General features: G+C 38.8%; 3 protein-coding genes across 7 annotated transcripts in view; 2 read left to right on the plus strand and 1 right to left on the minus strand.

The window, feature by feature from the left end:
* The window catches only part of LOC111324209 (nephrocystin-4), a 35,618-nt gene extending 16,331 nt beyond the window's left edge, over positions 1-19,287 (plus strand). Inside the window, exons 14-39 of one of the 3 annotated variants that reach the window (XM_088729547.1) lie at positions 1,727-1,775; positions 3,369-3,487; positions 3,956-4,147; positions 4,566-4,631; positions 4,758-4,860; positions 5,347-5,490; positions 6,095-6,196; positions 6,481-6,592; positions 7,085-7,162; positions 7,760-7,895; positions 8,431-8,497; positions 8,993-9,051; positions 10,118-10,285; positions 10,953-11,011; positions 11,955-12,085; positions 14,031-14,120; positions 14,944-15,100; positions 15,253-15,338; positions 15,709-15,794; positions 16,413-16,472; positions 16,759-16,870; positions 17,123-17,234; positions 17,611-17,729; positions 18,307-18,402; positions 18,656-18,813; positions 19,071-19,287. In XM_088729547.1, coding sequence (XP_088585673.1) covers positions 1,727-1,775; positions 3,369-3,487; positions 3,956-4,147; positions 4,566-4,631; positions 4,758-4,860; positions 5,347-5,490; positions 6,095-6,196; positions 6,481-6,592; positions 7,085-7,162; positions 7,760-7,895; positions 8,431-8,497; positions 8,993-9,051; positions 10,118-10,285; positions 10,953-11,011; positions 11,955-12,085; positions 14,031-14,120; positions 14,944-15,100; positions 15,253-15,338; positions 15,709-15,794; positions 16,413-16,472; positions 16,759-16,870; positions 17,123-17,234; positions 17,611-17,729; positions 18,307-18,402; positions 18,656-18,796 — 2,644 coding nt within the window. In that variant the 3' untranslated portion in view covers positions 18,797-18,813; positions 19,071-19,287. The remainder of the gene's footprint in view (positions 1-1,726; positions 1,776-3,368; positions 3,488-3,955; positions 4,148-4,565; positions 4,632-4,757; positions 4,861-5,346; positions 5,491-6,094; positions 6,197-6,480; positions 6,593-7,084; positions 7,163-7,759; positions 7,896-8,430; positions 8,498-8,992; positions 9,052-10,117; positions 10,286-10,952; positions 11,012-11,954; positions 12,086-14,030; positions 14,121-14,943; positions 15,101-15,252; positions 15,339-15,708; positions 15,795-16,412; positions 16,473-16,758; positions 16,871-17,122; positions 17,235-17,610; positions 17,730-18,306; positions 18,403-18,655; positions 18,814-19,070) is intronic. The other 2 variants (XM_088729548.1, XM_088729550.1) reach the window with 2 other exon arrangements.
* Positions 19,288-20,807: 1,520 nt separating this feature from the next.
* Positions 20,808-26,488, plus strand: LOC148725429 (uncharacterized). The gene is made up of 6 exons (XM_088731497.1): positions 20,808-20,817; positions 22,714-22,924; positions 24,239-24,297; positions 24,789-24,941; positions 25,081-25,156; positions 25,307-26,488. The coding sequence occupies exons 1-6, from the start codon at positions 20,808-20,810 to the stop codon at positions 25,389-25,391; spliced, it is 594 nt and encodes a 197-aa protein (XP_088587623.1). The 3' UTR covers positions 25,392-26,488.
* Positions 26,489-26,597: 109 nt separating this feature from the next.
* Positions 26,598-27,500, minus strand: part of LOC111324187 (uncharacterized) — a 4,059-nt gene continuing 3,156 nt past the window's right edge. For 2 of the 3 annotated variants that reach the window (XR_015990746.1, XR_015990745.1), the window contains one exon: positions 26,598-27,285. The gene's annotated coding sequence lies outside the window, so the exon portion shown is untranslated. The other variant, XM_088730629.1, reaches the window with a different exon arrangement.

Genomic DNA, 27,500 nt, shown 5'->3' on the forward strand with positions numbered 1-27,500 from the left:
CACACAATACTGTATGAAACAAGATGTTTTTCCTGACGTGCATAAAATCGCCTGTCAGAAATTACAATGAGACTTCCGATAATGTAGTCTTATCTTCCGGGTGAGTGTAGTCCAAAGAAGGACTGTTGTCGGTAATGGTGACTGACGTTTCGACAACCTGAGATGAAGTCATCATCAGAGTCAAGTGAATAGTTAATTATCAGTCGAATGGACTAAGTCCGGTTGATGTGAACCGATTGGTCAGTTTAGCCGTGATGTTATTGGCTGTAAGACTCGAGTGGAGTAAGTTCTATTCAGTTCGTTTGTGATATTAATGCCGTGAATAAGTCGTTTGTATGGTGCCGGTAGTAGTTGACACCTGTTGAGAGGAGTCTGTTCTAAGTTAGTAAGCCAGCTTTCTAGAGTCAGTTGTTGAAAGTGATTAGTGCTGTACACTGTAAGTAATCTCGACTTTCTACCAGAATTATCCATGATCTTGCTATAGTTATTAATGGAAAACAACTTGAGAATGTTCGTTGTGCAAAGCTCTTGGGACTAGAAATCGACCACGAACTAACATTTATCCCTCATGTGGAGAAATTGAGTAAAAAGCTCTCGCAGCGGATAAGCATTTTAAAGAGAATTGAATATTGTCTACTTCTAAAACATCGACTTATTTTTTATAACACCTTCATAAGACCGGAAATTGATTATGTAAATGTGGTTTGGACGAGCTGTGATAAACATTGCCTTAACCGTGTTCTAAAGTTGCAGAAGGCTGCCAGAGTTATTCTAGACGCCGATTGTCAAGCCTCCTCTGTCAAACTGTTCAATAAACTAAACTGGATACCATTTTTCGAACAGGCTAAACTAAATAAATGCTGTATTATATACAAGCGTGTACAGGGGCATGTACCTACCTATCTTAAAAGTTTAATTAAGTTTACTAGCGACACTCATTCACGGCAGACTAGGTATGCCAACTTCAATATTGCTCGCCCTGTTATCAAACGTAAAACTGAAGGAGGAAGAACATTTACTGTGACTGCCTGTTAAGCCTGGAACAGCTTACCGCTATCCGTGCGGAAAATAGCGTCGCTAAATTCTTTTAGGAACTCTCTTTGGAAAAAATTCTTTGAAGAACAGCAGCTTTTAAATCATTTTATTCTGTGATTAGTTATACTTTTGTACTATTAATTGATTTTATCTCTTATCTCTTTTATTTTATTCGTTATATCATCTCATAGTTATGCCATAGTTTTTAACATCCGTATTGTACATAATTTTAGAGGGCCACGGGTTTGTTAGTATTTTTATACTATTTTAGTGCTACCCTCTTTAAATAAAGTCTTTACTTACTTACTTACTTACTTACTTACTTACTTACTTACTTACTTACTTACTTACTAAGGCATTGCATAGAGTCGTAAGTCGATGGTGTTCAGCAATGCGATTGTTGACATCAGCTTGTTTTCAGTCAGTCTTGTTGTGAGGTTTCTGCTAGTCTCTCCGAGTGTAGGAGGCTTGGCAGTCGGAGCAATTGATCTTATTAACTGCTCTCTGTCTGTTTTCCGGTTCGTCCTTGTCTTTGACGTAGTGTAGTGATGGGTTGGTGAGCGACGCGGATATTGAAGGGTCGTAGGATGCGCGAGATGTTCCCAGGCATGCCCTTTATTTAAGGAAAATTACTAAATCTGGTTTTTGAAAATTGCAGAACAGCTAATATTTATTTATCGTTTTCTCGTAGGATGCCAGAAGAATACCCTGTCGTGCCTCCTCGAGATCCCCTCTTTCAGGTAAATTCTACTTTAAACTTTAAAACCCTCACACCAATGACCCTACCAGAAAAATGGTTGGACGTGAGCCAAAAAAATTGGGTCTAGGACACGATGGCGCGGCATAAAGGTACAAGTGACCTTCCTAGCAGAAATATTGTGGATTAATAAACTCGTCTTTTCTTACCTTTGTTTAACAAAGTTCCACAACACTACTTTTAATTAACAAAACTGTTAGTTTCGAAACTGGTTAAGAATAAAGAAAGCCTATCAGACTAAGTGTCAAACTTCGCTCCGACGAAGGGCTAACGCTCGAAACGTCAGCTTTTGTAATCGTTACGGTGGCCAATTTACCATTTATAATAATAATAATAATAATAATAATAATAATGATAATAATAATAATAATATATTTTTCTAATCATTACGGTGGCCAATTTACCATTTCAACTTTGTTGATATATCCAAATTATTTCGTTACCCCTACCGACGCAACCCCAAACAGTTTCTTTAGAAACCATCAGCCTTTATTCATTAACTGTCAAACTATTCTTCTCACTTAAAAAAAAAAAAGAAGAAAGTAAAAAAAAGAAAACCTGAAACGTTGTTTCCTTTTTTTTATAGTTTTTACGCAAAATGCTTTACCTATACTAGACCCAGTTTTTCGGACGGCCGTCCAAGCATATAGAACATGGGTCATTGAATAGTGTTTTGAGAATGATCATTAGATCTTTGTTGCGTTTATGGTCAAAACACCTATTCTTTTGGTGATTAGATAAGCAGCCAAGAAGAAAATATGTTGTGAGAAAACCTTCACTCAACAGGATGCTTGGCAGGGCTCGACACTAACTTTTCAACTTACTAGCCAAGTGGCTAATGGCAACTTAGATGTTACAACAATTTCATTTTGTTTACTAGCCAAACTGGCAAGTGGAAATCGAAAACCACTAGCCAAAACTGAATTTCTACTAGTCTGTGGCTAGTTGGCTACTGTTAGTGTCGAGACCTGCTTGGGTTTCTTCACCTTTTTCATGCCTGAAAGAGAAGGCAAAATGCCAGCTTTTTATTGCGCTTTTAGGCGCGTAGGAAGCCGAAGTCGTTGGTTTACATATGCGTAATTGACCAAGCGTGAGGTAAAGATGTCTGGATATTGGCCGAGTTCGTTTTTGCATTTTTATGGACCGAGATGAAGTGGAAAAAAGAACGAGGCTAAAATCAAGCCAATTTTACCGAACAAGCCTGTTCGCAAAACGACTTCGCTTCAATAAGAATCAAGAATGACTTACCTATTTCGAGAGCCGTGAAAAAAAGCCAACTGTGTTTGTAGCACAAGAAACCCACGAGGGTCGTTTATGTGTTTTCTTTGTTTTGATTGTCTTCTACCGTTTTTTGCGACTTCATCGCCAACATTGTCCAACAGATACGAACTTTGTAAGTTCGCTCATGCACATATTTCCCAGCACGGGATCAAAGCGGGCAATCCCGAGCCTTGCCCGCTCAGGTAGCCAATTAGAACCCACGATTCGCTTCATATTGCCCACGGGCGCTTCTAGCCATATAATGATATAATTAACGCCCTTATGTGTAACGCTCCTGTGTTGTATCCGTAATCAGTTCACTTCGTCTGGTATGCGTCCCAGCGCACCTGACCCAGTGGTCCACCTGTCTGAGTTACCGCATAGCGCTGCACACTCTCCTCTAATCCTGACTGGACCAGGGACAAGCCCTGCCAGGTAAGTTCATCGTGACAGTGCATCACATAAATTTACTTTCTCCTTGATTACTGAAGGGAATTTATAATGATTAGTATAATTTCGTGACCAAGTGTGAGGTCAGTATAGCTGGACGTTGACCTATTTCATTTTGCAGTTTTTTGAAAAAAAAAACTGGACTGACATCCATCAAGAGAATGCAAACTGTTGTATGTTCTCTTGCATCTATCCATCTTGAAATAACACGCTTAGTCAGTAGTAAGGGATCTATTTTTTTTTTTATCAAAAGATAAAATGAAAACTGCGCTTTTGTGGTAACGAATCGGGAAATCTAGAGTGGTGAAAAATCGTCCGTCAATGTAGCCAATCAGAACCAGCCGGAAAACAGATTAAAAGGAATTAGCTTTTACGTCTGTATACACACACAAACAAAATGTTGATGCAGTTATATTCATAAAAAGTAAATTTTTTTTCTTGCTAATCTTACAGTGCACCCTCAACAATGACCCGTGCCGCTTATGCACGCCTGTCTAGTGCTGGATTTCCGACCATTACTGATCGCCGTGGTAACCCTCCACAAGTGATTGATCCCAGAGAGGAATTGCGCCTACATTTAGATACTGAAGTTGTCGATCAACTTCTGAGCAATGAGATTGTCGTCCAGTTTCTCGCTCTGTCAAGGTATGGTAGACACTACGAGCAGACCCTGTTGCACGAGCTTTTTCCATCCAGAAAACAAAACTAAACAAATAAAAAAATGTGCCAAATGTCCTGCTCTGGGTGTGAATCAGGGAAACTGGATTAAGTAAGCGAAGTCGAGTCCAACATGGAGAAATAACTGCGGTTGAAATCTCATCAGACAACTAAAAAAAACCCTTGTTATGCTGTACTGGAAATTACTGTATATTTATTTCATAGATTTAAAGTCAGTTACTCCTCGGTGATGATCTGGGTAACCGTGTTACCCAGACGATACAACCCAGTGACAAGTTTCAGCCCCAAAAATTTCGGTACTTTTCAGTGAACGCTTGCTCATAATGCATGAATTCGCCCACAGTGCAATGAGTGACCAGAACACAATCTATTTTTATTATTACAGATGCTATAACAGAAGCGCTTTCTTCTCATTTCAATTTTACCGATTTCCCCAAGTTACCACTGAAAGGTCTGTAACTAACATTCGTTGAAAATAATTTATTTTTTATTACGCTTTGTACAAACGCGTTACTTTTAATGTGTGCGAGAATACTTTTTTTTTTCTAAGAAAATTGAAACTAAAATTGTATTTTAGAGTCTACCTTAAAGACAGTGATGGTCAGTCTCTGGGGATTCCTTGTGTGCTTCAAAAATTCAACAAAGACGGCTTTCCCTCCGACGAATCTCCAGGCCTAACGGTAAGAGATGACTAGCATGCGTTTATCTGGCGTTACGTGCGCGAAATAAAGTATAGCAGTAACGTTTGGAAGGCTTGACTTTACGCAAGTAGTCAAGCAAAATTTAACCCACATACACAAGCCGCCACATATTGTCTCTATTATATTGTAATGCACACTATGTGTATCCACATTCATGAACGAGGCTGACCCTCAAGGATACCGCAGCTTGTCTCGGTTTCTGCAACGAATATATACTGATTTTCTTCTTCCCATAGACGGGAACATAGCCCAATCTAGGTCAGAAACCCTTTCTCCACCAGTAGTAATTCTTCCAGTTTCCCGCATTGTTTTTTCTTCCCCGTTTGTACTCTTATGGGAGAGACTGATTCACTGACTGCCGGTTAGATATACCTTTTTACCGGGTTACTTCCCGCTCTGATTACTTTGGTTTTTAATTTTATAACAGTCAGTAGAGAAGCGTTCTAATACCAATTCTGCTTTCAGTTGCGTTATATGTTGGACCCTTCCTATATGCAGCCAGGAGAAGGCCGTGTGTTCAGTGAGTACTTGCTGAGCCAATCATTGCATATTGATGTGTGGGATGGTGACTCACTTCTCCTCATTGGTTCGACTGGTTTCAAGCTTAAGGTAAGATTGATGGACTTTGGTTTGGCTCATAATCTCATTTTCAATGACAATCCTGGTCAAAAGTTGCTGGGACGCCTTCCCTAGTCTTCCAAAACGATCATATAAATACGTGTTTTGCCAATTGTTAAAATTATTCTGATAATAGCGTTAAGTCCATCTTCCTTCCCCTAGCAACGTTGAAAACAACGGCAGCTTTTCTTAATTTTTCCAGGGCTCTTATCAACTCTTAAAGAGGAAAAGGGAGGGGAGGGTAACTGTTGATCACATGGCTCTACATGTTTTCATTTTAAACCGTTTGGTCTTTTAGTGTCCCAAGAGTTTTGACAAGGGTTGTAGTTAACACCTCAATCATCTTGAAATCTCCTTTATCCTGTTTTATTGAGAACTTTTCGTAAGGAGGAAGACAGAGAGAGATAAAGCGGGATCGAAAAAAAAAAAAGAATTTTCTATTTACTCTTCTTCTTAAGAATAACTACCAACGGAGCGAGCAGTCGGACCATTGTAATCCAAGTACGGAAAATTACCAGTGTAAACTAGTGGACCATTAGCGTTTGCGCCGGTGACGTACTGCAGTTGGTGACATTTTCATTATGTTTCATCTTAGAATTTACTACGTCAAGGTCGTGAAGCTGTAGTGGTGGCGCATGAATTGGATGTGGTTTCCACCGAATTTTCGGAAGAAGCAGCCATGCAAAGTGGCGACATGGTAAGGATAATTGTTTTAAATCCCACTAATAACGTCCAGTCACTTTTCCAACCGCTTCATCTTGTGAGTTTTCGATATAAAGGTAGATTGCTCGAGACAGTCTGATCTTCTCTTGATACGAGGGTAAAAGACGAGAAGAGACTAGTGCGAGATAGTTTCAGCACGCCCTCGTCCCAACCCATTCTCGTCAAGTTCACCCCTTTTCGCTCGCGTTCAAGTTGGTGAACGCTCATAGGACCCTAGCGGGAATAGGTATCTGAAAATGGTTCAATTGTCTTCCTCAGACTCGAACTGGTACAGCTCGCCCATTTGGTATCAAGTCTGCAGTAGAAGCCAAACTGCATGTGCGAGTCGCAAACATTGGCCATACCAGTGAAGGACCGAAAGGAAAGCTGGGTAAGCGATGGAAAATCTCCAAAGATTTCGTATTATCTCGACCCTTAAGGGAGTAGCAGAATGAATAGTGCGACATACCAGGGGTTAAGAATATGGAAGGTTCTACGCCCAGGAAAGGAGCCTAAGTATAAGATATTCATAGTGAAATTACAGGTGCACATTGACATATCTCCTCTCCGGTAACGCTGCTTAAGTTCCGCATGACGGTTTACCAGAACGGTATTGTACGTCCTTCCCTTATCTAATCATGTTCGTCTTTAATCTGATAGGATACTTTTACGGAAGAATAATTTGACTGTCGCTATGTTAGGCAACTCATGGACACGTGTAACCAATCAAGTTCTAGAAGAGTGCAAATGTATGTTTTTAAGAGAAGTTGTCCTCGAGTTCTCGTTAGCTTTGTTTCGTACCCGCTTCTGCATTCTGGCCGTACGATTTTCATGATACCACATTGAAATAGGATTTTCATAGTGGTCTTATATATTGTGTCAGGAACTGTTCCCAAGAAACTCTCCACTGTTGTGATATCAGAAACTGTAACAGAAACAGGAGCAGCTAACACACCGACTGGTGAGTAGTGAGTGGGACTATACCCAGAACACAGATAGCTGTTTTTTTTTCCTGTGAACACTTACCATAGCGTGTTGTTAGTAAATGTGTAAAATATAAGTAACAAAAGGTTATCTTTGCAGATTCTACGAAAAGCTTCTCTGCCATGAATTTCTGCATGTAATTTCCGCCATGTGTAACTTGAGATTCAGACGCCTGAAGTCTAAGGACACGACCTAATTTAATATTATAATTTAATATTATTTAATTTAATATTATTTAATTTAATATTATTTAATTTAATATTATTTAATTTAATATTATTTAATTTAATATTATTTAATTTAATATTATTTAATTTAATATTACAGTGATCTATCTAATTACGGTTAAACAGAGGACACTCTTCGCGTGAGCGTGTTTTCGAGTAGCGAGGGGGTAAATTTTAGTAGCCATTGCAATTTAGGGGCGTTTAAAACCCGGACAATGCATGGTTACAAGTGCGTTTCTGAGGGGCTCGAGGGAGGTTTGCTGGGGCGTTGCCAAATGCTTTCGCTCGATTTGCCTTGCTGTTGATTCTATCGCTTTGGATTGACTCCTTGCTAATACCATTTACAGGAAACAAAAGTACTAAAATCAAGGCCAAGCAAATGGCAGAATGTGACGCAGAACTTTCCGCTGTGTTGTTCAGCAGGCAGGAAAAGATAACCAAAGATGATCAGCCAGTCAGAGAAGCTGATGCTATAAGAAAAAGGTCAGTTGAGTTTAAGTTGTGGACGGTTAAGTAGTTTCGTACTTCTTACATTGAAAGTATTGTAACCATGTGGCTTTCAATGGGGATGTAATTTTGACCTCTTTTATAGTTACAATAAATTTTTGTATTGACTGTTAATGGTAATCCATAATTATTTGGTTTTTTTAACACGGGTTCTGTCTGTTTCAAAAGAAAAACCGGCTTCCTCAAAACCCTCTCTCTCTCAAGAGCGACCAAGAGCAAATTTCTCCTAACATTATCAATACAAACAGACATGAAATGAGAATAGAAGAACACAGTAACTAGAGGATTATCATTTGATCCAACACCAAATTCTCAGGCAGACAATAAGGAGAATTTTCATAGAGAAATTGGGAGCGAAAGGATTAACCAACCAGACGAAAAGCTGATACCAGTTCCGACTTGGTCAGCCCATTTTCCTTCGATTGAACTCGGTTATTTTAGCGGGGAAGTGATTTTCCCAAGCAACTTCATAATCACTTGATATTCAACCTTCCACGTACTTTTGACACAGAAAACTTGAAAGAATGCAGGCGGTTCGGCAGACCCAAGGTGCTGATACCTCTACGGGCAATTTAATCGTAAGTCGACTCTTGCCACATGATTTTATGATCGTTTTTATTCTACTATACTTGTTTGTATTCCATATCCCACGCTCCTCATAAGACGAATATAATTTTTTTTTTTTACTCCACTACCGAAATTAAAAATATCCATCTTTCTCATCCTGTTTACTCATTTAACGCTTTCGACACTAGAGATCCTATTTGTATGCAGGGTGTGGGTCACGTGAATTTCGTAACGTTCAAATTCAGAGTTTCCTGAAGCTCAGTGGTGGAGCATCAGGGCTCATTGAGATATCAGCTTTTCCTCATTGAGATATCAGCTTTTCCTCATTGAGATATCAGATTTTCCTCATTGAGAAATCAGATTTTCCTCATGTCTTACGCACCTTTCAAGACGAACGACGTTTTTCTGTAGTTTTATCCCACCGTCTTTAAGCTTCTCTGCATTCAGCGTTTGCTTTCAAGTTGCGCATCTACAATCACACTCATGAAACATCTATTTGTTGTCAGATTCAAAAAGAAGAGAAACTACAAAGAACACGAGACCTCAAAACCATTCAGCTTTACAGGTCAGTTATACTCAGTAAAGATTGGTATTCGTGTCAGAAACTATAGCTGTTTTTAAAGTAATTCTATCCTATTGGATCCCACACTTTGTTTAAAATTTTTCCTGACAGTTTACCTAGGGATAGCTTGAAAGGAGGGTCCCATTTCCGTTCATGAGCTGAAGGACATGACAAAGCCCCTTTTCAGTGTGTGCTGATTTTCCTTGTTTATCTCTGTCTCTATTTTACGTGACAGTTATTTTGAATTCCCTGATAACAAGAAACTACACTGGAGTACCAAACAGGACAAATTCTCAGGTCTTGAGCTACATCTTGACAGTTCTCATGGTTAGAATTCTGACTGCTGCATTGCTTTTTTACCGACAAGATTTGTTCTTCAAGGTCTTACCGCAAAACGAGGATGACTGAAAGGATAAACTTTTGCATTAAAAAGATAAATAATGGACCTTGTTTTGGAGAGAACGACCTTTTATTTCTCTTCAGACCAGTCGTGTTAAGGAGCGCCCGCGCTGAATGTAATCCAGCTGTGGGTGCTCCTAAATGATGCGTAAAAAAGGATGTGCAATCTGAAAATGAAGTTGTCTTCATCTTTTCCTGTATCTGTTAACAACCAGGTCCGGGATGTTCAAAGCTAGGTTAAGATAACCCAGGGTTAGTGTGAAATTTGATTTCAGATCTGAAATCTTTAAAAGAAAATTCAGCTTGATTCCATTTGTCTACAATTTGATGATTAAATGCCCAAAAATAAATTGGGAAAGTTATCCCAAAACGGCTTTTTATCAGAGAAATATAGAAACCTGGATTAAGATTTAACCCTGGGTTAGTGCTAATCGGCCTTCGAACAACTGGGCCCAGGAGGATAACTACTCATCCTATCCTACAAATATTGTGTCAATGCGTTTAAGGTCACTCCTCGGAGCTGCATAATGCATATAGCAAATTATTTCTCATCCTATGATATTCTTCGAGTAGTCTTTATCAAGCATGAGCGGGCCTGGAAGGAGACACTTGCTCTGTTCTCGCAGTGAACATAGTGAATTGAAAATGTTTGTTTTTTTTTTCTTAACAGAGAGAAGCTCAGACATGAGAAGATCCTTGCTTCGTTGGCGGGTAACATCACGACCAGCCACACAATCTACCCGTCATTCGGTAGAGCAGAGTTTTTCGAGTTTGTACTGAGAAATCCTTACTCCACTGACCAGACAGTTACCATTCACTGCGACGACAACGAACTCAAGTACGTAAATAAATAAGTTTGTCTTAAAAAGCTATCCTCGGAGCCATTAGATTTGCAATCGCATACTTCATTGCAAGTAACGTATTTTTGCATCAGTGACACCTCGTTTTTACTGATGTGTCGATTGTTTAAAAGCTCGTTACACTTAAGGCAAATATTCTTGAGATATTCTTGAGTTGGGTTGCTTTGATTACCATCAGTCGGAATTGACCGACCGGGTGACCAGTTTAGGAGGAGGGGGAGAACGTTTTGCAAGAGTGCAAGTAACCTCTTCCCAGTCTCGTCTCACAATTAGTACTGAACGGCCCCGAGAAGGCTGTTGTGTACGTGTGCAGTGTTCTTCGTCGACCTCATCGTCTTAAGATAAATGTAACATCTTAAGATAGAATAAAATCGTCATCGCAAAATACTACTCAAAATGTAGGTGGTTACAAGAGCATTTACAGAAGACATAGCACTCCGTTTGGAGTTGAGCTTGCAATCTGGAATATACTGATTGTCCCGGAATTCTTTTTGTAAATGGTAGTTCTAACTGACAGTAAACTAGTTCCAACTGACAGTAAGCGCCTTAATTAAGTGCTATGCCCGGTGCGGAGTTAACATTGATCTCATTGCATTTCTCATTCAAAGAAAATGTTTCTCAATATTCCGTTTACTTTCCTTGCAGAGTTATAACAGACACAAGAGAATGGAGACACTTTAAGAGGAAAACAGAGACGCGTTCAGGTGACTGCGGAAGCTTTTTATCATTCGACCATGTAATTTTGTTTAGGGATTTACCTTGAGCTGGTCCGTCACACCTCGTTATTTTTAGTTGTATGTTTAGAGATAAAGAAAGGGGGATTCTGGATCTCAACTTCGGTAATTTTTCCGCACATAACTTAAGCTCGCCCTCTTTTTCTGCTCATAACTCTTTAAGTTGTCGCTCACCCCTGTGATACGCAGTATGTGGCTCCCAGATCGACCTCGTCACCAAACTTTCTCCTCTTTCCACTAAATTGGTCTCATGTTATAACTGGTCAATGGTTCGATTTCCTTTGCGCACTCATGTTTTTCTGTGCTCCGTGCTCACGGCAACTAAATTAGCTCTTCTCACAAACAACTGGGAGCCATGCCAAGCCGACCATACAGCCCGACCTTTATTATATCAACACGATGAACCATTAGGGTTACAACACTAACAAAACAGCCGAAACTGAGGCTAGATACAGAAGATTGACATGCACGAATAACTGAAAGTGAGGCACTACTTGAAATCCTATATCCCTAAAAACATATGGAGGGTGGGTGGGTGGGGAGGGTCAGGCAATGGCGGAAGGCAACAAAACAACTGAACCTTGAAACGCCATGTGACCTGGAGACCCCCCACACACTCGAACCCATTCTCCCAGCTGTGTGTGAGAAAAACGTTTTCCGCTTCATTCGTCCCTCAGCCAGCGGAAAACCACACTTTACACCTTAACAACTGTCTTTATATATAAGCTGCTGACAAGGAGAACTTGATTTGTTTAACAATCAAGAGGTTCTTTAGTTGGTGATCATTTCCTTTAATCTCCTGACCTTAATGTTTGATTCAAGGGGGATATTGTAAGGAGAAATTAGATGCTGGTCTCTCTTAGGGATCAAAGGGTTAAAATTTTGAGCATTTTGATTCACGTTTGTTTCACAGCTCTGGAGGAGAACATGTTTGACACCGCCTCCACCAGCCCGTACCCACAGGTGTTCCTCAGACCCAGGGAGACTGTACATCTCCCGTTCAAGTTCCAGACATTTAGGGCAGATCATAGTGTCCCTGAGCAGGTATGTACATGTCTTAAGTATCTTTTTCTTTTCAACAGCTCTCTGTGCATACTTGCTGTAAATTACTTCGTTAGCTCTGTCAGCGGGCAAGATGAAGCAAATCCACTGTTGCGGTTGGCTACCTGCTCTACTTAAGTAGTGTTTTTACGGCAATAGGGAAAAAAGTGTCCGTAACCAATTGCACATACTTCATAACTTTAAGGCCACTTTTTATATAATAATAATAATAATAATAAAGGTCTTTATTAAGGATTATTGTGCAAACAGACGTGCAACAATTAACATGAATAGAATGAATAAGGAAAAAGAAAAGGTATTAATTACTATTGAAAAGACATCTATTAATAAAAACTGATTTAAAACGGCTTGTCTGAACCTTAGGCAAAATATAATTATGCGAGCTAGTTCTCAACTGCCGTGTTCCCTGGGGAGGTAAGAGATCGGTCAACGCAGTGTTGGAGGAAGAGATCCTTTGCCATAATTTCTTATCTCTATTACAACGGATATCCAAGATACTGTGTTGCTTTAAGCAGTAACCCAGCTTATAACACCTGGCAAAGAGCTTATCAATTCTACTTAAATATTTACTATAAAAAGCACACCCCCAGACCTCAATAGCATATGTAAAACTGAAAGAATCAAACTTTGAAAAATTAAGTCCAAATTCTCAATAGGGTAGCCATAATATTTACATATTCTCAAAATATACAACCTACTGCTAGCCTTACTAAGTAGATAATCAATATGAGTGTCCCAATTAACTGGCACTTGCTCAAAGGTAACACCCAATAGTTTCAGTTTTTCTTTCTTCCCTATGATCTCGAGTGGTTCAGGAGGCGTCTTGGAAGTCTTTCCTCGTAAAAGAAGTTCCCATGTTTTCGTCAAGTTGACTTTCGTGCAGTTCTTCTCGGACCATTCAATAAAGGATAGGATTTCCGTTTCGGATTCATCTAAGCCTACATTTGCCTCGATTGGTAAACTAATAGCTATATTATCAGCAAATTTAACTAGAAGATTCTTATTAGTATTAACAGCTTTGATATCGTTAATAAAAATAGAAAATAAGACCGGCCCCAGGACTGTACCTTGAGGAACACCCCTATTTATAGAAACATATTCAGTACTATGACCATCGACAACAACTCTCTGCTTTCTATGATTTAAAAAACTAGTAAGCCAATTAATAATATATGGATTAATGTTAACTTGCTTTAATTTACTACAGAGGGAATTGTGTGATACAGAGTCGAAGGCCTTACTTAAGTCAAAGGAAAAAATTCTGACAAAATCGGCGTTGCCATCAAGCCACTTTAACCATGTGTGTTGACATTTAATTAATGCCATAGTAGAGTTATGGCCACCACGATAGGCAAACTGATCTAAATCAATATAATCATTGCAAATACTGGAAAGTTCAAACCTATAGACCAATCGTTCAAAAAGTCTCATGATAATAGCAATTAAAGAAATTGGCCGAAGCTGGGTGCAGCAAGTCAATGGAGACTCCTTAGGTATAGGCTTGATGTCTGCCATCTTCCAAGAGGATGGTACTTTATGTTGTTGCAGCAAGGTGTTAAACACATCGGTGACAACAGGGGCAAGATCAAATTGTCAAATTGTAAACAAAATAAAATTATTTGATTATTCAATCTCGATTTGTATTCTTGGTGGTTGATTCAGGCTTCGCTGTCACCATATATCACGTAATAGAAATCTCGAACTCTTATTGGTTAATACGAAACGTGACAAGATACATAACAAAAGTGATAGATATTCGCGTGTACAATGTCCACAAAGTTGTTTTGTCAGGGTAAATTGGAATTTGGAAACATCAATTTTTGCTGCAGGGGAATTGTAAACCGCACGAAATACGTTGGAGGAAAGATGGCCCAAGAGATTTTATGCCTCACTAGAGAATTCAAATGAGATCTTTTTTTCTTCACAGGGTCCATCACACCCGCTAAAACAGCAGGCTCAGACCTATCTAAAGACCAGCATATCAGAGGAAAATAGCCTAAAACCACGCCAGATTAAGGTAACAAAAACTCCAATTTCTTCATTTGCTATCAAGGTTAATCTTCTCTGGATTCTGTCATATCTGTCGGTTTTTCGTTACTTCGTTAGCACTGGTCTTCATTAATAAATTATAATGTTGAAGTTCACTTCTTTCATGTCGCATATAAAGCGACATTGCTTAAGGAGCCAGTTATTAAGGTAGAATCGTACCATTGAATAAAATCTCGCATTCTGATTGGTTAACGAAGCGAGGTATTTAGCGTGAAATTGCGAGTTGAAAACGAGGCTAAGTGATATTGTTTCGCATCTACGTAAACAAAACAATTTTAAGTAATGCTGTTTCCTTTCTTTTCTCATTTTTATTCAGTTATGCGATTCAAGGAAAATCCATTACTTCACTCGAGAATTCCGCATTAAATTACACTTGATATCGTGCGATATCGGTTTTCGCGTGCAATTCAATGCGGAATTCCCTCGTCAAGTAATGAAATGTCCTATATAATTTGGTGTTACCAACTGAATTGATAATGTGAATTGGCCACTGTAAAAAGATCTGAAGCTGACGTTCCAAGCGTTAGCCCTTCGTCGGAGCGAATACATGCTGTGAAAAAACGTCTGGATAACGTTGGGAAATGCATAATATGCTTACTGCGGAAAGCACATAATGGTGATGAAATCCGCGCTGAACTCGACGACGTTTACTAAGGGCGGGAAACAAATGATTTTGCTTTAAGCGGAGGAACATGCAACCGATACTTTAAGGGAGAAAACATACGTTTAGCCTTCACTTTGTCCTTAGCATTAGCACTGAATTGTAAATCTTCTTTGCTTCTCTTCTTAAGGTGTCATTCAGGAACAAGGAGGAGCGTCCAATAGCTATTCTGACCCTTCAGGTTGAACCTCGACCCCATGTGATAGACAGAACATTCAGGTTCTACCACGCAGAACAGTCTTTCTTAAAAAAGACCATCAGGTTACCCCCCTGGCGATCACTACCAGGTAAAACAACACACGATGAAACTCTCCCCACCCCACTTACCAAAATCTGTAGGCTTTTCAGTTATCCCGTTGGATGCACAAGTTGCGTCTCAAGAATTTAAAATGCCACCTTGATTGAAGACCATTGAACGATGTTAACTTGTTTTTCCCAGGCGCACCGGTAATGGACGACAACACGCAACCTCAAGTTCACGTACGCTGCAGCGATGTGAATACTGTTTGTGAAGCTAGAAAGATGGTACGATCTTACTTATCACGGGTGAAATCACACTAAGTTTTACCTTTTCCTTTCAATAGATAAAATAGACTCTTTTCTCGAATATATCGTAATGGCTGCCGCATAAAATCAGTTATACAAGGTACTGCTCGACTGTTAATGATGGGGACTAAGTAATAAGACCTACAGCATGCGAGACGATAAACTCAGAAGAGTGTTATTGCTGCCGTGAATTTTCCCAAGATTACTTACTGAAGGCTTGTTTTTCGCACGTATTTGAAGATCTCGTAGTTCATAACGGTCCCCAAGAATATATCTTCACCCGTGGGCGTTTTGTAACAACATTCTGATTTGAAAGTAATGTATGAATGTTAATTTTTAAACTCTCAAGCCGTCAGGTGAACCTCAGGACGTTTTCTTCAAGATCGCATGTGGACCCTCTCCATCTGTTAAGCGGCTTTTCGTTCTCCTATTCATGTAAGTTCTTACGGATATTGGACGATTGTATTCAACGTTCTCTATCAGTGGTAACAAAGTAGAGCGCCTGTCGAATGAAGTTCGTAAACCAAAGCCAAACTAATTACAACGACCAACTGGAACAGAGATACATGTTATAAGGAGCCAATGATAACTCAGAGGGGTGGGGCAAGTCACTATTGGTTGAAGTGTTAATAATAATAATAATAATAATTTAATATTTATATTGCACAAATTAGCATGTGGATATAATCAAATGCGCACTGATCACAACACTTTTTGGGGGACTTTGGCTGGACTGCATCAGCAGTTTACAAACAATCGAAGGAAACTTATTTGAAGATCCCCCCTCCCCCCAATTCCCAGTAAACAGGCCAGACCACATCCCAGTAATCTCGTGAGTGGGTTCTTTAACGTCCCCTGCCTAACCAGATTAACTATATAATAGATGCATTAAATGATTAATAGTGTTGTCTCTGATTGGTTACAAAAGCGGCATTAGTGTTTTAGCGAATCTCAAATCGTACTTCGGGCTAAAACAACACGCATCTTATATCTTTCGATATTCAATTGCGCTTTGATGCTCTTTTTACCTTCAATGCGTTTATTTTTACTTAGAGATCCTTTCCTCGCGGAGCCTTGTCAGACATGGCAGCTATATGTCCATTCATTACAAAGGTAGGAAATACTTTATTGGTACTCCGAAAAGTTTGCATTAAAGGTCTCTCACAAACAGGGAAAAGAAAAGAGTCAAATGTAAAACTACCTTAGCTTAAAAAAAAAAACGTATTGGAAATTCACGTTTTGATTTGGTTTATAAGTCTTATCGTCTCTGCGACTGGTTTTTCGGTCTCCGCTTTTGTAATGAGGACTTAAAAAAACGCGGAACTGACTTGAACAAGTTTTATTGAAAAACTGACCGAGTATCTTTTAAAACTGCTGTTTTCCGTGCAAACTGTTTTAGAATCGACATGACCGCTGTCCAAGGTCAGAGCAGTCGCCTGTCTGTGATTTTACGAGGAACTCAGTCCAGTCGTCTTGTGCAGTGTTTCTCATCTCACCCCGAGGAATTACAGGTTAGTCGACTAATTCGTGCCGCAGTTAACAGGGAACATCCTATCGAAAATTCCTCCATTAAAATAATTAGAACCTCTCTCGGCTGTACCATGCTAGAGGCATTCGTAACACTTCTTGCTGATTAGATTTTCTTTGCGATGAAATACAAGGTACATCCTCTTTACGGAAGTCGTGCAAGCACCAAACCTCGCGTTTCTCAGGGTCGCCCCGCTAGTGTGTACGTATTTGCTGACAAACTTGTTTTCCCGCAGGTCAAGCCCACCGATCCAATCATGTTAATGGCTAACGCTGTTCATGAAGTCCATCTGACGTTACGACCCTATGCATCCGGGAGCATGCGCTATATGTATGTCAACGTGGTTGGTATCCTTTGCTACAGCAACAACAATAACAACTTATCACCAGTAGGCTAACTTATTTCCATTGAGTAATCTGATAACTGTAATGGCGTCGTAGATCGCTAAGATTTTAGCCTCCCCACTCTAAATATAAGAAATTCAAGTAGTAAGGGACGTGTAAGAATGTGGAGAAGACTGTAAATCTAGTGTTGTGTGTGAAACGCTGAAAAGCGACAATTTTTCGTGCGCAAATGGCAGTCAACATGGGCTTGAAGTTACTGGCTGTTTTTACTGGTGTCACTGAAATAGGGGCAGAAGTTATGGCTTGTTAGTCGAACAAGCTTGAGATAACAGGCATGCGTTTTGAAAGAAAAATCGTTTTCCTTAACTACACTTATCAGATGTGGAATTTCATCAACTTGTGAGAACTTGGCTCGTGTGTGCCTCTTGTCAAATGCCTGTCATTTCTAAATCGTTTGAACTCCAGATACAAGTTGGCGGTGGAAAGGGTTCGAACAAGGTACACTTTTTACATTGTTTTCTTGGTTGATCGTCGATTTTCTTTTTCAACGTGGTCGTTCGGAAGGCGTACGTAGACATCTTACGGTTGGCCTTTGAGCGGCAGTTGCTTGAAGCGGACGGCGCGTGGGTAATTCGTCAATTCCCGCCAAACCAGCCAGTAAATAACGACTGCAAAATGTTTCCCGGGTTATTTTACGGTAGACTGTTTCTATGTGAGAAATCGTTAGTCACAGTGATTATTTTATGTAGTCTTATCCTCAACATGAATAAAGAAGGTGCGTCTCTAGAGAAACTGCGGTGCTGCGTGGGTAGAAGGTATTACAAGATAGTCGAGTTTATTTTACCAACTGAGTTATTGTAAATTGGCCACCGTTGAAGAGTTTCGAAAGCTGACGTTTCGAGCGTTAATTCTTCGTCAGAGTGAATATGACTGTATAATTTGCTTATAAGCTTGTAGTTTTTCCTGGAAAATCGTGTAAAGTCGATGTTTAAGGAAAGTCGGGGTAGGGAGGGGCGGCACGTGGAGACAGCATAACCGGCTCCTAGACTGAAAGGTATTTTGTTTTTCTTGTCAGCGTGTATCATTCACCAATCCTTATCCTACCAAGAAGACGTTCCATTTGAAGACTAACAGGCCAGACATGCTACAGTTCAAAGAGAGCATCATTGAGGTAAACGTACGACGAGTGTTGGTGCATAGTGTTCCTTACCACCTTGAAGTAGGGGAAATCACTGGTTACACGCTGTCAAATGCTAGTTTGCTGTTTACTTATTAGCGAGAAAGAAGGAAGTTGTCCGCCATCTCACAAAATTGACAAGGAGCAAGGGGGTGGGAGTGTCGTGTAATTATTTTATTATTTTCTTACTGAATCATTTCCGTTGTGTTACCAATCTTGCCATACCTTCTGTGCTTGAATCTGCCAGGTTGGTACCGGAGAATCACACAGTATTGGGCTTCGCTTCACTCCTCAACAGTTCCCGGGAAAATCTGAAATTCTCATCTTCATCAATGACTCGGAAGACAAAAATGAAGAAACTTTTAGCATCAACGCCGTTTATACGTAACACTCCGCATGTTCGAGGTATGGTTTGTTTCAATTCACTCAGTGTTCATACTAGTTTCTTTCCGTGGCGTTTTTGTTATGAAAAAGTTGGGCTTTAGGGTGACGTAATTCTATGGGTTTTGGTTTTCATTCATCTTGATATCGTCCACCGGCTCTGTGTTCTCCAGAAATACCAGTGGCTAGCGTTTTCGCCGCCTACTTTCAACAGACAAAGCAGTAAGATGCTTTTGTTGACCTCAAATAACTTTTAAACTGTGCTGGTTTTTGTTTTTTAGACTGGCTGCTAAGAAAGCTTTTGAGACGGAACACATCGTGGTTTTCTTACTTTATCAACTGCTTTCTCACAGGCTCCACAAGAAACGTCTATTTTATTATGAAATGCCCCCAGGTGAAGATAGGAGACGCGTCAATTTTAGAACTGATAAGATACGTATTTTACTTTGAATTATTTGAACTCGAAAATATTTATTAATAAAGTAAACTTAATTGAAACAGCTTCCCATGTGTTCTTTCTGTCGAATAACCTAAACTCGGAAAGGTAATAATGCCCAAACGATCGGCCTGAAAATGCTGATTAACAAAGTTGCACCTGTTGAGTCGCATGGAGAAATGTTTGAAAAGTGTTAGGAACCTGCCTGGTGTCTCTTCGCTTTTCAAATGCATCAAATTATGCTCAACGAAAATTGTACACAAAATGTAGTGGGAAGAAATAAGATTGGGCTGCGATTCAATATATGCTAGTTGAAGAAAGGGAGCCCCTAGCTTTTGTGTTCATATGATTGCTTCAATCTCACCCACCCCGGTTTTTTTTTGGAGGGTGGATAAGCTATCCCGTGGAAAAATCCCTATCTGGTGGATAGGGCAGTACGTTTGCTTAACTTTTATCCGCTGGATAGTTATTTATCCGTTGGATATCGTTATCTGCTCTTCGAACAACTGGTCTAGCTGATTACTAAATATGTCAGGACTATTGGGATAATGGGCCTGCAACGACTAGAATTTGCATTTGCACTTGCAAAAGGATGTTTTTGATGTTTTTCATTATACTGTAGTACTATTGTATTTTTGGTTTCTACTCTCTTAGGTTTGCGTTTTTTCGTGTGGTTATGTAAGAATTGCGTGACGCCAGTAACTATATATTTTCACGGTATGCGCGTTGTTTTTGTTGATGTAATTTTATTACAAGTTGATTTCAACATAGTCGTTTCGTTAGTTTTTTCCAGCACCGTGTTGTTCTTCGTTAAGAGCTTCTTACTACCGGACCAGGTTACGCCACAAATTTCGAATAAAATGTAGATAGATGACTACATATCTGTCGCCACGAATGCACATACACGTATTTACGAGTTTTTAAGATCAAATAAAAGTCCATCTTGAAAATTCATTGAGAATGCATTCGTTTTATGGTGACAGATATGTAGTTATCTGTCTCTAGGGGAATCCTTGTTTACAATATTTGCCTCAACAGCATAAGCAATTCAGTTTCTGATGGAGCTAAAAAGAAATCAGTTCTGAATATCGAGAGGCCAAAGTACGATTAACTCGGCCAATGAATACGAGCCTGATGCACTGAATACTTTTTGTGCAAAACGGGTTTAAAAACTCAAAATTTTACATAGAATGTATGAGTTCATTAGCGCTTTTGCCACCCAGAAATTTTGCAGTTTTTGATGGACTATTTCTCCTTGAATATTACACTCAAAGAGCTACAAATTTCACCATGTGCTAAGGTTTTCTAGCTCTTTAGCTGCCTGAAGTCAATTTGTATCTAACATGCTTCCTTTTATTACGCAAAGCCGTATGCAAATGAGCAAAAATGTAAACAATGACGTCAACATGAATCCGCCAATAGGGCCGATCAACTCGAAGCTTCAACATCTTCCCCCGGCAGTTACACATTTCGAAGATTGGTTCGTTCAAATTTCCCACCCCCATTGTCATTGTCCAAAAATGTTTACTTGCCACTCTCAATGTTGGTCTGTAAAATGGGATAAGAACATTTGCAATTAAGAATGGCTGCCTGTAAGGATCGAGAATCGTCCGTCAGCGACCATTTTGGTGAATTGCTCATATTTTGCCCAACGATACCCTTTGGTAAACTGTTTTCAAAAATCAAGTTTAAAAGTTCTGACGAGTGTTAATTTTTCAGAAATTTGCGAAAATTTGAAAACGCGGTTTAAGTGCGGTTTTCCGCCTGGAAAATTGTCCAAAATTCACTGCAAAACCCAAGCTTCGTTGAAGGCTTAAAATGAATTCAGTTAACACCAAACTTCACACGTTTTAAGAAAAAGTCTTCCCATTCATTTGTGTTATGTTAATTTTTTCCGTACACAGCTATATTGTGATTTTTTTTTTGTCCCTTAAGCAACACCCTCAAAAAGTGCTGTAAACGGGGCGAATAATAGGTAAAATTTAACGCGACAAAAGTATACCTGGTACATAACTTTTTAACTTTTTAACTAGATGTTCGTAATAAAATGTCATTATTCAATACCTGAGTAAAATTTGAGGCTTTGAATCGGAAAGCTTCCTTTTGAAAATACCACAAATGTTTGTTTCCTGAGCGAGCAAAGATATATGTTGTGCAAACAAACGCTGATCTAATTATTCCCTGCCAGGTAGAAAAAGGTTTTGAAATCAACTTTAATTTTGGAACTTTTTAGCTGTTATGCCGCAAGATATTAGGTAAAAGGGAAATCATACATTCAGAGTTGCGTGAGAGCAAAGAGAACATAAAATCAGTGACGGAAATGTACATACGGTTGTTACATCGATCACCATTATGCAAATTACTACCTCAGCTGTAGGAAAACTATGATATCTCTTGCTCATTTTGTTGAATGACTCATTTAACCATTTTGGTGAATTGCTCATATTTCGCCCAGAGAAACCTTTCAGTAAACCCTTTTCAAATATCATGTTTTTAAGTTCCAGCGATTCTTAACTTTTCATAAATTTAGGAAAATCTGTAAACGCGGTTTCAGGTTACCTGAGTTCAAGCTCCAAATGTCGCACAGTCAAAAATTAACTGCGAAAACCAAGCTCCGCTCAAGGCTTAAAATGAAATCAATCAACAGCAAACTTCACACGTTGTAAGGAAAGCTATTCTTATTCAATTCTGGTGAGTAAATTTTTTCGTGCAAATCGATTTTGGGATGACTTACACCCTTGAAAGAACATCCTTACATGGCGTTGAAAAACGGGTGATATTTCGCGCGAAAAAAATGTAGCTGTTACCTGACACTTTGGATTTTTAACAATATATTCGTCAAACATTGCTATTTCCATTCACTGTGCAATTTTTGATGCTCTGAATCGCATTGCCTCCTTTCGAAAATGTCAGAAGTGTTCGTGACCTGAGCGAGCAAAATGATAAGTGTGTAAACAAATAACTAGGTAATTTAACCATATTGAGTTGTTAAATATCCAAATTAAATTCGGTCTCCGTTGTAGTGACTTATAGCTTGTAAAATGTAAAGAGACAGGTCAAAAATTTTGCAAGATGTTTGACAAGGTTCTCCAAAACATTTTTGGGCTGAAAAATCTGCAAGTGAAGTACACATTACATTACCATCTTCTCACATTCAAGTAATGCAAAAGATACATTCGAAAGCTACTCAAGACTTGATCCCACACTGATAATCTAAATACTTTTTATCTTTTACAATGAGAGCTCATTTTCTGTAAGTATAAATATAAAGAAAGGCGCCTTATCACCTTCAAAGTAATTTAATACAAGAGAACAGGTCTTGTTCTCCTGGTAATTATTAATGTCACGCAACGTAACGTAATTGGAAACGTTTTGGGGGTGCTTTAGCGCCATTCCACAAAGATCGTACTGATCGTTGATCAGGGGATGGTCAAGTTGTATTGACGTGACAGTCTCCTTTGCCTCGCTAAAATTACTCTCCTCCTGAGCTGCTCGGATATCAGCATCATCAGCATCTCATTGGCGTACTAACGCACGCTGTCTTGAGAAGAAAGAGGTGATCTGGGTAGTTGTGAGGAATTCCGATGACTGGAAAACTCGTGCACCATCGGTGCCCCGGGCACGCCGCGTTTCTCGAGCAACTACCTCAGCGTCAAGCTTGTGGCCTGTCGTCTGCCCTATTCGAAATTTAGACAGAAGGTACGACTTTTCTTTTTCGTTGAATCTGTAAGCCTTCTTTATTACTCTGAGAGCCCAGCCTTCTTTCAGAGAAACACGAGAATCTTCCTTTCCCACAGTATACTGGGTATACTGACGCACTATCCGTTGCCCTTTGTAGTAAATCTGAGATTGAAGTGTAAAAGCGTTATCGTGTGGTTATCAGACCTTGAGTGAAGTTTTTGTTTTTTCCAATCTTTGGTATATTATGACAGCCCATTTAGGGTCTCATGTGGTGCGTGTTTGCTGGGATCGGACGTCGGTTATGATAAATAGAAATAATTCGCATTGGTACACTGAAATGCTTGTACAGAATGCTGTTCTCCCCCTGCATTCTCAGGAATTATTGATCAATATATACATATTATCTCTATATATATGAAAAACAACCATTGAATTGTTTAAGAGTCATTCAACAAACTGAGCAAGAGATATCATAGTTTTCCTACAGCTGAGGTCGTAATTTGTATAATGGTGATCGATGTAACAACCATATGTACATTTTCGACACTGATTTTATTTTCTCTTTGCTCTCACGCAACTCTGAATGTATGATTTCCCTTTCGCCTAATATCTTGGGGCATACCAGCCAAAATTTCCAAAATTAGAGTTGATTTCAAAACCTTTTTCCACCTGGCAGGGAATAATTAGATTAACGTTTGTTTACACAACACATATCTTCTGCTCGCTCAGGACACAAATATTCGTGGTATTTCCAAAAGGAGGCGTTCCGATTCAAAGCACCAAATTTTACTCAGGTATTGAATAAGGACATTTTATTCCGAATACCTAGTTAAAAAGTTAAAAAATTATGTACCTGGTATACTTTTATCGCATTAAATTTTACCTATTTTTCGCCCCGTGTACAGCACTTTTTGAGGGTGTTGCTTTAGGGACAAAAAAAAAAATCACAACATAGCTGTGTACGGAAAAAATTAACATAACACAAATGAATAGGAAGACTTTTTCTTAACACATGTAAAGTTTGGTGTTAACTGAATTCATTTTAAGCCTTCAACGGAGCTTGGATTTTGCAGTGAATTTTGGACAATTTGCCAGGCGGAAAACCGCACTTAAACCGCGTTTTCAAATTTTCGCAAATTTCTGAAAAATTAACACTCGTCGGAACTTTTAAACTTGATTTTTGAAAACAGTTTACCAAATGGTATCGTTGGGCAAAATATGAGCAATTCACCAAAATGGTCGCTGACGGACGATTCTCGATCCTAACAGGCAGCCATTCTTAAGTTCTCATTTCTAATTTCTGCCCACTGCATAACTTTTCTCTTACAATAGCATTCCTTTGTACCATGGGTCACCCGCTGGTCTGTTGTGTATCTCTGAAACAATTGAAGGTAAGTAGCTGGATGTGCATTGTCCAAACTTTCATTTCTCTCCATTCATCAGAGCTGGCCAGTTGGATCATGCTCTCTGCCCATCAAAAAAGGTTCAAATATAAGAATTGACAGAACTGATATATGCATGTAAATCAAAAAATGGGCAGTGGTTTTTTGGGTGTGTGGGTTATTGCTTGAAACTCAGGTCTATACTTACCTCAGGTAAACTTATGCAGAATTCCAATTATGTATGTACATGTATGAAATAACCTCTCATAGCTTTGAAATTTGATAAGATGTGGTCATACCCCTAACTGTGTAAATTACTTGTCAATGTCCTATATTATTTGCTATATTATTCCATTTTCATATTACCTCATATTATTGTTACTTTAATTTATTATATCAAAATCACACTGTAAGATATTCTTTGGGTAATAGATTTAGCACTAAATCTGTGACCCCCCCAACACAATACCTGACTGTGTTGTTTTTCTTTATTTCTAAAGAAGCATCCAGTCTGCTTCTGATAGAGGCATGCACCTTGAATTTTGTTCTTCAAATCCATCGACCTATGAAAAAAGTTTTTCACCTGATTCCTGAAAATGCTATCATGAGTGGTGCTGACTTTGTGCCTGGAATTCTGGAGTCACAACCAGAGGGTAAATAACAGTCTTTTTTCAATTTTTCTTGATATAGTATCAAGTTGTATATAAAATTCAATTTCCTATAGTAATAATCTTTGTCACAGTCATATGTGCATTGTTACTCTGCTAATGCATGTTTGGATTTCCTTGTTAGGGTCTGGAATAGTAGATATATTGAAGAACCCCAGGTTGGCCAAAACTACACCAAGTTTCAGTCATTTTTTAATAAGGTATCAGCTTTAAATAAAACACTATTTTGCAGCGTATTTAGTCTGGACACCAGAGTTTTCAACAAAAGCTGGCAGGCAGCTGAACTTGCCATTTATTTCACTAATTTCCCTCACTTTACTGATTGAGATCTTATTTTAATTTTTTTGCAGTGCACAAGAGAACACAAGCATCAAACTTATGATTTATTCTAGTTCTAGGATGCAAGAAATGCACTATAAGAGACCAAAATTTTAAAACATACTCAAAGTAGATAAATAAGTTAAGAGTGCCATTGCATCATGTCTTTAAATGTATGCTTTTAGCCCTTACTGGGACAGACCCAGGCCACCAAATGGAGATCCCTAAGCACACTGTGACATGCCATCCTTTATTAATGTTATCACTGACCACAGCAAATATGGGTACTGCTTATAACATTGACCCTCCAGCCAGTCCTTATGAAGAGTTTGGTCTATCCTTCAATTTCTTGAGGTGATCAGTAAGCAACTTTCCCATACAATATCAGAACATTATTCATAAAATAGTTAGTGAGAAAGAGCCTGTTTATTAAACAACAACAAACATATGAAACATATGTGTGAACTGCGGTTATGAGACGTATATGAGAACGATTCTTCGCAGTAAAGCACTATTTGAGCAATAGTGAAAATCAGACCTGAAAAAAATTTCCGGCCTGTACGGGATTCGAACCACTGACCTCTGCGATACTAGTGCAGCGCTCTACCAATTGAGCTAACAAGCCAACTGGGAGCAGGCCTATCCTTCAATTTCAGGTCTTATTTTCACTATTGCTCAAATAGTGCTTTACTGCGAAGAATCGTTCTCATATACGTCTCATAACCGCAGTTCACACATATGTTTCATATGTTTGTTGTTGTTTGATTTATCATCCACAGGTTTATATCGAATTAATTTGATGGCCTGCTCCCAGTTGGCTTGTTAGCTCAATTGGTAGAGCGCTGCACTAGTATCGCAGAGGTCAGTGGTTCGAATCCCGTACAGGCCTGAAATTTTTTTCAGGTCTGATTTTCACTATTGCTCAAATAGTGCTTTACTGCGAAGAATCGTTCTCATATACGTCTCATAACCGCAGTTCACACATATGTTTCATATGTTTGTTGTTGTTTGATTTATCATCCACGGGTTTATATCGAATTAATTTGATGGCCTGCTCCCAGTTGGCTTGTTAGCTCAATTGGTAGAGCGCTGCACTAGTATCGCAGAGGTCAGTGGTTCGAATCCCGTACAGGCCTGAAATTTTTTTCAGGTCTGATTTTCACTATTGCTCAAATAGTGCTTTACTGCGAAGAATCGTTCTCATATAAGCCTGTTTATTGTTAGCCAATTAGCCATAGGGTGTTTTCGTGACAAAACATGCAATACCACATTCTTTATTTATAACTGGGCAATGCAAGAATGTGTATAGCAGCTGAAAGATCATGACAGTAAAAATAGTTATGTTTTACTTTTTTCCTGTGATATACAACTGGCTTTTTCAGATTATGACTATTTATAGAATTTAAAAAGACCCTTCCTTTTTCCTTTAGTGTTGATAATAGATTTACATGTTTTGAGTTTTTCCCACAGTGACTACAGTTATTTCTCTGTTGTATGAAAAATCTTCTCCTTGGTCCTTCAGAGTCAACAAGAACTGAAGGAGCTTGTACATCATCCATTGTTTGGTATTATCTTTGAACTAGAATATGTTCTGTCTGAACCATTTGCTCAGCCACTTACTGAGACCAGACATGAAAAGGTTTTTGAATAGATACTTGGCTTTTCTGTTCAGTGAACATTATGTATATTTTGGTGAATTTTTCAAGTTTAACTTTACCTAGGTTTCTGTTTACTCTGATTTGTTCTTGAACACTTGGTCATAAATTAATGGATTTTTTTTGCTTCTACATTTACATTTATGTTCAGTTGGTAAAATCATATAGATATTGCACCAACTATTTACAGCTAAAAATAATGTCTACGACTATTACACTGTCTATATGAAAGTAAAGTGAAGAAATAGATCTAATTATTGTTATTAAGTAAATTATTTAAAGGCTCAGATTTAAAATGTTGAAAGGTGTCGGAGTTGACAATGTCCTCAGGTAAGCTATTTCAACTTCTTATAGTTCTGCGAAAAAAGAATAAAAGTAAATGTTCTGAGTGGCTTTCATTTGAATGTATCTAAAATTGTGGCTCAAACGTGTTATAAGTTTGTTATGAGAGCACAGGTAAACATTAGTGTCCATATCAATTTTCCCTCAACTCATCTCATATAGAAGAATTAATGGACACATTGTACTTCTCAAATCTAAGTTGGTCCATCCAAGCTCATGAAGCATTTCA

Source organism: Stylophora pistillata, chromosome 8 (genome assembly GCF_964205215.1).
Source record: "Stylophora pistillata chromosome 8, jaStyPist1.2, whole genome shotgun sequence".
Taxonomy (NCBI): domain Eukaryota; kingdom Metazoa; phylum Cnidaria; class Anthozoa; order Scleractinia; family Pocilloporidae; genus Stylophora; species Stylophora pistillata.